At 36.9% G+C, this 12,467-nt stretch overlaps 1 protein-coding gene across 5 annotated transcripts in view; it reads left to right on the top strand.

Moving 5' to 3' along the window:
* Positions 1 to 12,467, top strand: part of LOC124872341 (spermatid perinuclear RNA binding protein) — a 119,561-nt gene that overhangs the window by 55,089 nt on the left and 52,005 nt on the right. For all 5 annotated transcript variants that reach the window (XM_047372220.1, XM_047372221.1, XM_047372223.1 and 2 more), the window contains exon 3: positions 4,965 to 5,137. In XM_047372220.1, the coding sequence (XP_047228176.1) occupies positions 5,135 to 5,137 (3 nt within the window). In that variant the 5' untranslated portion in view covers positions 4,965 to 5,134. The remainder of the gene's footprint in view (positions 1 to 4,964; positions 5,138 to 12,467) is intronic.

The following is a 12,467-nucleotide window of genomic DNA, read 5'->3' as shown; positions in this document are numbered from 1 at the left end:
TCATTTTTGTAATATACATGAGCCTTAAATAGCGTTTCTGTCATTATTAATCATTAATTATTTATATTGGGGTCAGAGGCTATGTCTCAACATTTGTGTGAGAGAGAGCCATGGGTGTTATACAGCTCTGCAGTTAAACTCAATTTTACTATTATTTCAAAACAAGGACAAAATTATTGTCTTTAGCATCTTATATTAGTGATTAGCTTGATTAGTGCATTTACTGCACTAATCACTAAATGAACAAATGATCATGTGTTTTATTCCTCATAGTCATACACTAAGCTGTAAGATTTCCAAAAGATTGCTAACATTTTCTAATGAAAGATAAAAAAAGATTAAAAAAGAGCCACTTTGTTGTAAAACCTTTGATTTCCTGTTATCTGCTGAGGTCTAACTCAGTTAGCTTGTTTTAAACGTAGCAGCCTGAATGAAGAGCTGACATGCAAAGGCAGAAATTAAAGTTTCTTTCTTTGTAGGTTCATAAAGTTTTGTGCTTCATGTGACTTCATTTTTAAACACCTCAGTGGTTCTGAGTCTTTCACATTGAGGAAAGTTATCAGCTTTAACACTGACATGTATTCACTGTTCTGAAAAAGATGAGATGTTTAGTTTCTAACGTTGCGATCACAGATGAGGCCTGGTGAAGTATGAAACCCTCCATTCACCATTAGGAACGTTTAATTAGTACTTCATTAAGTCACTTTTCTTTTATAAAGAAATAACACAGATACCAATTTCTTGGTTACTCTTGAAAATGGGAAAGAGGAGAGCTTTTCAAGTAAAGCAGATGAGCTGTGGGTTGATCTTCATGTCATGAAGTGGCTACAAGAAAATCTCACTGTCAAAACTGTATCAAAAGGTGCTCTAGGTTCCAAATTACTGCAGTTTTTTATATTGAATCTTAAAATTTGTCTTTTTTGAGCAGAGATCGCACGATATGTAAAGTACTTAGAAATACATGCATGAGAGAAATTGACAAATGAAAAAGACATTTCTAAAAATGCACTGGCTTCACTGCAGCTTCATTAATATTTATATATTCGCATGTCTCTACAATGTTGAGCTTTGCTGTAGATCTGCTTCACTGAATTGTACCCAAACATACTTTAGAAAAGGGATAAATGCTAATAGTAACAAACATAAGAGGGAAAATATGCAGTAACGGTATTGATCTAAATTTTGAATAGTTCTGTGTGCACCGCAAAATAAAACAACATAAAGGAGCCAATCCCTTAGCTTCTGTTAAAACTAAAAAAGAGAACTCCCTCTGGTTGCATTATTTAGCATAAACCCTAACTCTAAGAGGAATCACATCGTGAAAATGACCTTAGCTAACTCTAATTAGGACTGTATCTTTGCTTCGGTCTACTGTCTTCTGCCTCTCTGTCTCCACTGCTGTTCATCTTGTCTGACGGTTATCAGATAAGAAAGGTGTAAATTGCTGCCCACAGCTTCCTCAGCAGATTCACAATCTCTCCAATCTTTCTGTCATCTTTCACTTTTTTCCATCCCCTTTTCAAAAATTTCCCTTTCCTGTGTCTGACCGGAGAAGGAAGGACACAGCACAGGTGTGTGATTTATTTATTTTTTCCTCATGCATGAAGTTCTTAAGGAAATTGATGCAAAAACTGCGGGACATGATAGAGTTAATGGGAGTTTCGATGTCTCCGTGCACACCCAGATGTGTGCCTTCATGCTAATGTCCACCAACCTTTTCTGGTGTTAATGAGGCAGGTTTTCAGGCAGTCTTTGCCTCTTTTCTCCTCTCCTTCTCAGGAGAATCACAATCACAATTTAATTAAAAGCCAGCATGGTGTGAATGAAAGAGAAATAGAAAAATGGAGCACTATGGTAGTGTGTGGAAATAAAATTTAATAATTGATCAGTTTTAGTCCAAAAAAGACAAAACCACAGGGGAATTTATTAACAAACTGGCTGTAACGTTTGCACAGCCAACAAGAAACCATGGATTTGAGAACCTGATTTCATTAATTTCCCAGAGGGTGCTGAAGATGATGTGCAGACTGTAGGCCACATGCTGTTATTCTTGAGAGTTTCATTTAGAGTTTGATTTAATAAACATTTGGTTCCCATTTTGTGTAATATATTTTACAATCAAAAATGACATGAATTTATTATTCTTGCAAACTTGATGCTAATTTCTGAGAAAGAAGTAGAAGGAAAGTGCTGTGAGAAAGATACTGTGAGATGAAATTGTTGTTTATCACTGAATTGTTCTGATAATGAAAATCAAATGGGGTCTGGCACGGTGCTTTATGCCTCTTGGCTGAGCGGTTGTGTTTGTGTGCTTGCACTATAATCATGTGCATGCAGTCTTTAAGTGGCCAAGTCATGTTGGAGGAGGGCTTACCCGCCTTCAGCAATAAGCGCTGGCTCTGAGGCAACTGGCTGAACACGAGTGCTGGGACACAGACTCCGCCACTGCCAGGTGTGTTGAGGAGGTAATTGTCATTGTGACCGGCCCAGGGCCAACAGCTTAGAGGCGAAGGGCTGGGGAGAAAATGAGCCGCTTCTGCTGGAGTCCGTTTACTCGAGGGGTTAGCTCAATATCTGTGTTGTTGCTCATCCGATTCCACTCTGTCCCCCACTTTGTTTTTGTCTTATTGTTTAGCGTTTCTCTTGTTTTTCCTGCATGCAGCGGTCCATGATCATTTACAGTACTGTCTACTTCTCTGTTTTGTCTAAACATTTCCCACATCTCGCCATTTCACTTTATCTTCTTTTAATCTCAGACTTTTTATTTCTCGAAGTTTAATCATCCAGGAGATCTTCTCTAGGAACGACAATCTACCACATAAATGCCCAGGTGCTCATGATACAAAGCAAATAAGAGATGCAGGAGGATTTCAGGAAAATTGTCCATAATCTAAATATTTTTTTTCTCTTGGTCAGGTCACAGTGCAGAATTATATTCTGATGTTTTGCATCTTTATTTAAATTTCTACATGTATTCATCTAATTCCCTTGTTTTCTCTTTTTGTTTTCAAAAAGTTTTCATCTTATGGAATTCCATAAAATTGGAGAACTAATTTCTTTGCAACGGATATCTAATGTTGGGGCCAAGGTTAGGAGATTTTCCTCTTTTCAGATTCCCAGGCAAAGTGCTCTGAGAGGTTTCTAAGGCTGCTTTTACCATAATATACCATTTTTTTGTTCCTTGTCATAAATGTATGTGATTTTTTTTGTTATTTTTTCACTTTAATCTGATGGAAACGGCACCAAAGCCCAAGAATAGAAGATTTCTGTGGGGACATTATTTTTTTAAACCTAATAGAATAAGGCTCAGAATGTCATCTGATGAATTTGCTAAAAAAAAAAAAGTGTAAATCAAAGGTTAGAAGTTAATTAATAAATAGCTGTAACTGAACATAAAAAAAATCACTGACTACAAAGTTTTAGTGGGTTTGACAATCTACAAATTTCCCATAACAAGAAAAATAATAATAGAATACATTTTTGTTAATTTCGTAGCTGTATTAATGACTTAAGGAGGGTGAGTTGGGCTCAAGTTTGTAAGCCAGTGAATGAAAACAAGTACATGATTGTTTAACGTCCCCCTCCATCAGAACATTTTCAGCTCATAAAATATGAATAAGGGCCTATGAGGCTCTTTGCATGTCTTTGCCCTATGTGTGTCTACAGCTTTCTGCACATGGACTTGTCAGATCCTTTACACTAGGACAGATCCTGCACCTCTGCAGAGACAAATGTGTTGGTGTGAGAGTGGAAATTTAAAGTAAAAGTGTCAGTGAAGCAGAGTTCTCCAGGATTAAACAGTGAAGTCAACAGAGCGTGTTGGGAATAATCAGTAGAGTCTTGTTGACCCTGCTGTTGCCTTTCTATTGAGTTTTTACACACAATGCCTTGGAAAAGTATTCATGTCCCTTGAATTTGTCCACCTTTTGTCTCATTAAGTATGGTATTAACCAGATATGTTGAATGTCTATAATGTTGGTTATTGGAATTGTAATAAAAACAAAGTAGAAATTATTTGTAAAGTGAAAGAAAAATGATAAATTGATTTCAAATTTTTTAGAAGTGAAACGTGTTACATGCATCTGTATTCAGCCCTCCTTTACTCTAATACCCCAAGTGAAATCCTGTGAAACCAGTTGCCCTCAGTAGTCACCCTATTAATAAAGTGCTCACCCGTGTGATCATGTGGAACAAGGTGCCCTGATCCAATGATGGCATATCTGACCGTTTTTTACTACATTTAATAGGCTAAAGACTGAAACACAGTGGTGGCAGCATCTTGCTCTGGGGATCCCTTTATTTAGCAGGAAAAACAGAAGCTGGTCAGAGTTGATTAGATGGAGCTAAACACATGGAAATGTGCTCCTTTGAAATAAGACTGGGGGTGTTATAGATCAAAGCTTATTCACATGTTACTATGGCCTAGTCAAAGTCCAAATCTGAATCCAGTTGAGAATCTGTGGCAAGATTTGAAAATCACCATACATACACTATTCATCCAGTCTGGCTGAACTTGAGCTATTTTGTAAAGAAGGATAAGCAAAAAAAGTCTTTAGATATGCAATGGTGGTAGAGACTGAGACATACTCTATGAATAAACTGCAATTGCAGATTAAAGCAGTTCCACAATGCATTTAGTAAGGAAGAGTATTATGCATCTGCAATATGTTAGATTCTTTGTTGGTAAAACGTTTTTGAAAACCTTGTTTCCTTTTCCATCCTCAGTTATGCACGGCCTTGTATTGCTCTGTCACATAAAAATCCAATGAAACACATTGGAGTCTGTGGTTGTAATGTGTTCAAATGTAAACAACTTCAAGGGACGTGAATACCTTTTGGAAGACACCATATTTTGTGTATTTCCGTTTTTAAATATTAAAAGAAATATCTTGGCAATAGTGTTTACTCAGTTCCAATAATGATCAAACTTTTCTCCTTCTGTCATCCTGTTGTTCATCCATCAGAAACCATCTTTCTCGAGTGGCCACAGTGAGAGACAAGCACATGAGGAGCAGAAACGTCTCGCCATCAACATCCTGACGAGTAACCTTGCTTCCGCGTCCCACCACACGCCCGCAAACTCCAGAAGTGGGCGTCAGCAGGAAGGAAACAAGTGACCACTCCTCCTGCAGGCATGGTAATACACTGATTGTTTTGTAGGTGTCAGAGATTTCTGTGTGGGGTTGTGGATTATCCACAGTGCAGAAATGACTTCTTCAGACTAAAGGCCATGAGTTCGATCTGATAAGTTGTAATACACATAGTGTGAGTCTTAGGGCTGAGAAATAGATGTGTGATAAAAGCTTGTTTAGAGCAGATAGCGAAGGAATGCTCATACATCAATGAGAATGGAGCAAATGTAGTGGGTGGTCGAGTAAGAAGAGAGAATATGTTAGGACTATTGAACAATAAGGAAATGTAACAAAACGGATGTGGCAAAGGTGAATAGGAGCAGAAAATAAAACTTAACTATTACAGTTGTCCAGACATTGTCAGTCTCCCCAATTATGGTAAGCCACACAAGGTCGTTACTGAAAAATCTGCCTGTATACAGAGTGCTGTATCTAAGTATTCTAATGGAAAGTGGAGTGGAAGGACAAAGTGTGACAGAAAAAGCTGCACAACCAAAGGTGATTACCACAACCATTAGAGGATTGTGAGGCAAAGCCCAAGTATTTCAGGGAGTGCTTCAAGATCCACCACACACAGACATATCCAGGACATGAGTTACAACTTTAGCATTCTTTGTGAAAAGCAGCTCCAGAGAGACCTTTAGAAGTGTTTTATCTGGGCTTAGGAGAAAAAAGGATTGGACTGTTGCTCAGTGGTCTAAAAACCTCTTTCAAGTTGAAAGTAAATTTGGCAAATAACAATTTTGTGGGTATTTCAAAACTTTCTTTTTTCTCTACTGCATAAACTTAAATTAAACCTACTTCAATAAAACATGGTTTTATTTAATGCTTTTCAATGCATTATTTTATATCTTATTAGCAGGATGTGTAAGTGGTGTAGAAGATTTTGTATTCATGACTGAGTTTTCCATAGTGTCAAGTCCTTTTCTTGTGACCTTTTGGATTTTCTTTTTTACATTAATATCACTGCATAATTAATAATTCTAGATGTAATTAATGTGCTTTGTCTTGCTAATATTCTCCTGACATTTTGTGCATAAATATTCATGTTTGATAAAAGCTCTTTTATCTGCATATTTTGCAGGTTTAGAAATTGTGAAAATATAGCAATGAGTTAGTTCATTATGTTAGAAGATGCGTAAGAGGCCTTTTACAGGAGCACAGAAATGTTGTTCAAAGGAACTTCAGTACTGGATGGTTCAGAGGATCAAAGAGAGCCGAGGAATGAGAAAATGACGAGGAAGCAAATAAGACCATAAAAACATAAATGATAGACAGAATAATATGAAACAAAAGGTAAAAAGACTGTTGAAAGCAATAGGAGATGTGCAAAATAGAGGGGAGGGGTGGAAAATGGATGTTACGAGCAGAAAGGTTGAGGTAAAATGTGTGCGGGGCGAGGGATTGATTAATGATCTTGGCTTGTGACAGTGGATGCTCCTCTCCCATGGGGGGGGCTGAACAAAATATGAATTATTAAAAACTAGAACAAGAGAGGGGAGGAGAAAAATTGGTTCAAAAAAGTGAATAAGTGGAAGAGTCGTTTGTTGGGGAGGCAGAAGAATGAATAAAAAAAAGCTGGAGAGGAGAAAAGTGCATTTCTGAAAGAAAACAAGATGTTGCTGCAGGTGCTGAGGTTGAACATTGCACAAAGGGAAAACATAGCTGAGCTCATAAATAACCAAGGGTAATGAGACCAGTGCATGCCCGTGCTGCAAACTCAGTACTGTGATTACTCCTGACTTAGGGTAATGCAGCAAATGCTGACCTTGGCAATGGTGTCAAAATGCAATCCACACAACAGACTAAACAACTTATTTTCACTGATGTTACTATAGAAGTTCAACAAATACACAAGCCTACACTTTGCTTCTTTATTTATTTTGTGCACCTATAAGTGCATACTTTTTCACAGTCTGATATGTTGTATGGGTGTTTCCTTTTACGTACTATAACATTATTCCTGCCAGCATATATTTCAGGTTGATGCAGTAGTTAACACTGTTGCCATGCATCAAGATGGTTGTGGATTCAAATCCCGAACAAGTCGTCTCTGCAGGAAATTTGCATGTTTTCCCCATGCACTTGTGGGTTCTGTCCTGGTACTACAGCTTCCCCCCACAATCCAAAGACATGTATGTTAGGTCAAGGTTGGATGGAGACTACCAACTTTACCTTTTTTTGTTGAAAATAACAGAAGACACCTAGCTGAATTAGAGAAGGACTATTAGTTGCCTAAGTCCAGATAATTGGCGCTATATACAGTAAATAAAACTGAATTGAATTGAATTACTGCACATAGTTAGGAAGAAACCACTTAGTAAGCCCCCAGAGTTGTCTGGTAGTTCTCCAGACATTTCCCTGCACCATAGCCTCATGTCTCAATTCAGTTGGGGAAAAGCACACCACTACACACTGAGAATTATTATAAATAATACAAAAGTGACATGACATATAAAGTATGATTTTAAACTCTATAAGTCTTAAGTTACTGTAAATATTGAATGGAAAGTGTGTCCTTCTGTGTTGCATTACCCTTTTGTAACATTTTGGCATTAATTTGCTGAAATAAGGAGGCGATTCCTTGCCATATTGAAAATTTGAGGCTTTATACTGAGTTTTCACTTTCCATCCACAAGAAAATAGTGATTTTGTTGAGAAAAATCGACATTTCCAAAGCGGAATTTTTTAAAAAGGACGTTAAAAAGATCTTGTAGACAATCCAGAGATTATACAAAAAGACTACATTTTTCCTGTCCACTATCGCTTTCTCCACTAGAAACTGGGACGCAGTTTTTCTGCATCAATTAGTCAAGAGTCTGTCACCACATTACATGTAAGCTGAAGAAGGTAATGACTGAGAGGAAAGGATAAGCAAGAAAGATTGATAACTTTTATTTAGGGTCCCTAAACAGCTGAAATCCATGAAAATGTTCGTGTTACTTGCAAAATGGCTCTCAGTCTAAATGTTTTACCCCTTCCATTGTAGTTAACAGTACACATACCTACCATATATATCAGTAGGTGATAGACCTGGGGTGGAGACTGGTATCAAGGCGTTACTCGGTTTTAAACCGTTACAGTTTCAAAGCTGTTGAAATTGTCAGTCGTCATGTTGCCAAAGTTAATTTTGATATGAAGAATTTGCATGCATGGCACTTTGAATATATTACCCCACCAAATATTGCATCCCAGCAGTCTTTGTGCTATTGTGATATTGCACACAGCATGTGTCTACTGTGCGGCTCTAATCAAAATCAAAGTAATAGTAAATTGTTGTTAGAGATTATATAATTAAATATCTATTATATTGTTTAAAGCCAATTAGACCATGTTAAGTAATTTTGTTTTAAATTTCTGTGTAAAAACTGTGATACCTTAAGTGTGATAGCTTGTGTAAATTTTATAAAATTTTGCTTTAAAAGTAAGTATAACATATTTTAAAACTTTTTGTTTTTTATCTATAAAAGCTAACCTAACTTTATTAAAAGGATTTGTGTTACAACAATGTATTTATCTGTTCCTCCGTGTCACTATTTTATGCCCATGTTGTATTACTCACCAAGTTATTTATTTATATTTTATTTAAAGGTCTGTATATATGTCAATATTTCTCTACTCGGTCCAGTATATGTTTGTCAAAAATGCACCTGCTTTTAGAAGCCAGGTCATAAAATGTTATAGAGAGCCTATAAACCATGTCTGTGCTTTACCAGGAGCAATGTCTAGAAACACACAGATACACAACCCAGACCTTTAGTATAGGTTAGATGGTGTGTTGATGTTTTGGAGGATGGTTTATGGGCTTGACTGATTATAGCAGAACAACATTCTTGCCTAAACAATACCGTCTGGGAATACTGATGGCTTCCAGCAAAATATTCCAGCTCTTAGGGCAGCTGATAGGCTTGGTGCTAATATTTCTGATATTGCGATGCATCCATTAGTGTGGTTTTGTTTCTATATTTTGATGCATGTGTACCCTGCTATCTTTCATATCTCTGTGTGACGTTGTGCATGTTTGGTAATTTGAGAAACGGCTAGTACAAGTGCGCACAAAAATGCAGGATGGTAGAGTGTGGCGAGGCCAGCTTGCCAAGCAGAGTACAGATAAATCATAGGATGAATTTTTAATGCATTCCTCCTGAGGCTGCTAGATATTGCAGAGAAGGCACTGAGTTGTTGCTTTTTTTCTCCCGTCTTGCTTGTTCTGTCTCTCAAGGACTATTTTGAGGTTTTTGAAGTTTATTTTTTCATGGTTCCCTTTTGTGCTAAAGAGCTGTGACATCCCTCCAACCAGCACTTTTGAAATGTTTTTGCATGGTATTTATAGTTGATGACTGTTTTTATGGGTATTGGTTTCACTATGAAGGCTTGTGCTGTCAGCCTGAACAAACAAACCTTTGTTTTCACTTCAGCTTCCTAAAATTAATAGAAGCTTTTTATCTACCTCTGCTGTTTTAGCACCTTCTTGCCCTCATTTTCTTATTTTTCTTTTCACACTTTTAACACACTAAAGAGCATTTTATCATTTCTACTATCTAAACACACACACATGCAAATATGTTCTTAAATTAAGTTTAAATAAACTAAAGGTGTACCGTGCACCTTGGCCAAACACATGGATGAAGACTAACCTTCTATCACAACTGATATTGCTCTAGTGAGTCTTGTCCTTGGCATTAAGTCATGTAATTTATAGCAGATGGTTGCAGAGACAGGAGGAGCTTGGAGGAGACAGGCTGTAGAAGAGAGGAAAGTCACAGATTCTGCTCCATTTAGTAAAGTAGCATGTGTAACTGGCCACAGCACCTTGAACTGATGTGCTTTTACTGCAGGGCATTAATGACAGATGTGGGGCTGATGGATAGAAGTGATGGAAGTGATGAACATGAATGGTCATATAGTGTTTTTATATCCACGTTCCCCTGTAGTGGTCCTATGTGGTTTGTTCATATTGAAAGTTTCTCAGATTTTTGCTCTGTATTTTCTTGCATTAGAGTGTTTGAACATTAGTGCACACTGTAAGTTGTAAATGCTGTGTAATGTGGTTATGTAACACGGTCCTGCCAGCTGGTAGGTTCTAGTGGAGCGTGAAATGGAGTGTAATTGGCAAGTGTGTGGTCTACAAGCACCATTGACATGTGAAGGTGTACAGTGCATGCGAAAAAATATTTCCCCCCTACAGATATCTTCTATTTCTACTTTTTTGTCACAATTAAACGTTTAGTATGATCAAATAAATGCTAATATGCAGTTTTGAAATGATAATTTAATATTCAAAGGGCAAAAAGATATACAGTCTGACCTGCTCCTATGTGAAAATACATTCCTCCCCTTCTTCAATTATGCATAAACCACATTTTTCTGGTTCTATTTCATTAGCCACACCAAGCCCTGATTCCTGCTTGACCTGTAGAATCAAGAAATCACCTAAAAACAACCTTTCTGACAACATCAAGTGGGCAAACAGATTTAAAAAACAATCCATCATTGACCGGGCTACATAAACTGAACAACACTGAGAAACATTAATTAGCATCTGTCAGTCTGAAAAGTGTTAAAGAACCCATTTCTAAGGGCGAAGGTCTCTAGCATATCCTTATTCACAAATTAAGATAACATGGAACAGTGGTGAATCAAACATGGTGGGGGTAGTGTAATGCTCTGGGGCTGTTTTACTGGTTCAGAACCTGGGCAAATTGCTGTATTTGATGGAATCATGAATTCTGCTGCCTACCAGAAATTCTTAAAGGTAAATGTCCAAAATTCGGTTGGTGACCTTAAGCTCAAGCCACTTGGGTTATGCAGTAGGACAATGATCTGACACTAACCAACCAGTCCACCTCCGAACGTCAAAAAAAACTAAAAATCAATTAAATTAAAGTTGCTGAAGTGGCCTAGTCAAAGTCTGAACTTAAATCAGATTAGAATGAGGTGGCACAACCTTAAACTTGCTAGAGTACCCCTTTAATGGGGCTGAATTGAAACAATTTTGCAAAGAGTGGGCCACAATCTGTCGGTGTACTAAATGTATGCACAACGATAAATACAGATGCCTCCATACACACTGGAAGGTTAGAACACATTGTTTAAAAGCTTAATGTTCTTTCATTTTGTAAGTGAGTGAAAGATGTAAACAAAAATATAGGTTTGCGAATGAGTATGCAATTTCAGTGCAATTAATTGAGCATTTACCCTAAAGTAAACGTTGCCCACTCGCACAAATAAAATATTTGTAAAGCCAAAAATTTAAATTTAGATGTTTTCTGGGCTAAAATGATGCAACCATGCCAAGTGAAGAAGGAATATACCAGTAGTTTCTCTGAAAAATATTCTCTCTGTTGTATTAAATGAAATATTTCCTAACTGACATAAAACAGAAAAAGTTTAGACTGGTTTCATGTTTGATAGTAAGAAAAACTGAGGTTGTCTTTTTACAGTGTATGAAAACATTTGGTTTTTGAGCTGCTGCTCCCATTAACTTTCAGTTGTTTTTTGTGTGTGTATCCCTCCTGTCATCTCGACAGATAGCAGAGGTTTGAGATGGTTCTGCTGGATCTTTCTTCCTGTTAAATTGATGCGGTTCTTTCCACCGTCACAATACTAAGGACTTGGTCAGTAAGAGGGATTGGTAAAATGTTAATGACTCAATGTAATCGGCTGGGCTTTTTTTGATGAATACCTTTTTACTAACTGGCATGATCATTGGTATGAACATCTACATTTAAATATATAAGGTTTAGAAATTAATGGACCGTGTGTAATTTAATGTTAATCTGAACGAGTTGAATTTGGATTTAACTGGATCTTAATTGGACTGGTTTATCTTGTAAAGTGTCTTGAAATGACATTTGTGATCTTTTTTTTTTAACGCAGAACAAATAAACTTAACTGAATATTGCTTTGGATGATGAGATATTGATAAAAACAATGTGGCTGAGAAGAAGAGACAAGTAATTTAATGATTGTAGAAGTTTCAGATTAATCCTCTAATTACCAGACTTAATCAGTTGTAAATGGTTGACATGTTTCATGCATAATGGAGATCCTCTTTAATTATAGTTCATAAACAAAGGTTTTTTGTATCAGTGTTGCTGCATCCATGTTTTATTTGCTCAAAGGCCATTATAAACAATGCTAAGTTACATCAAACTCTGCAAAATACCTGAAGTCAATTAGTATTGTTGCTGTTCAGCTTCAGGTTAATGTGCTCAAATTGAATGCAATCTAATTTTCACACCTGAGGTTGTTACAGGCAAACTGGATCACAATCTATCTGATTTATTAATCATGCTTGAAGGGAATACACTGTACAAGTAACTTGTAAATCAA

This window comes from Girardinichthys multiradiatus, chromosome 8 (assembly GCF_021462225.1).
Source record: "Girardinichthys multiradiatus isolate DD_20200921_A chromosome 8, DD_fGirMul_XY1, whole genome shotgun sequence".
Lineage (NCBI taxonomy): Eukaryota > Metazoa > Chordata > Actinopteri > Cyprinodontiformes > Goodeidae > Girardinichthys > Girardinichthys multiradiatus.
This window is presented reverse-complemented; position numbering and strand designations above follow the sequence as displayed.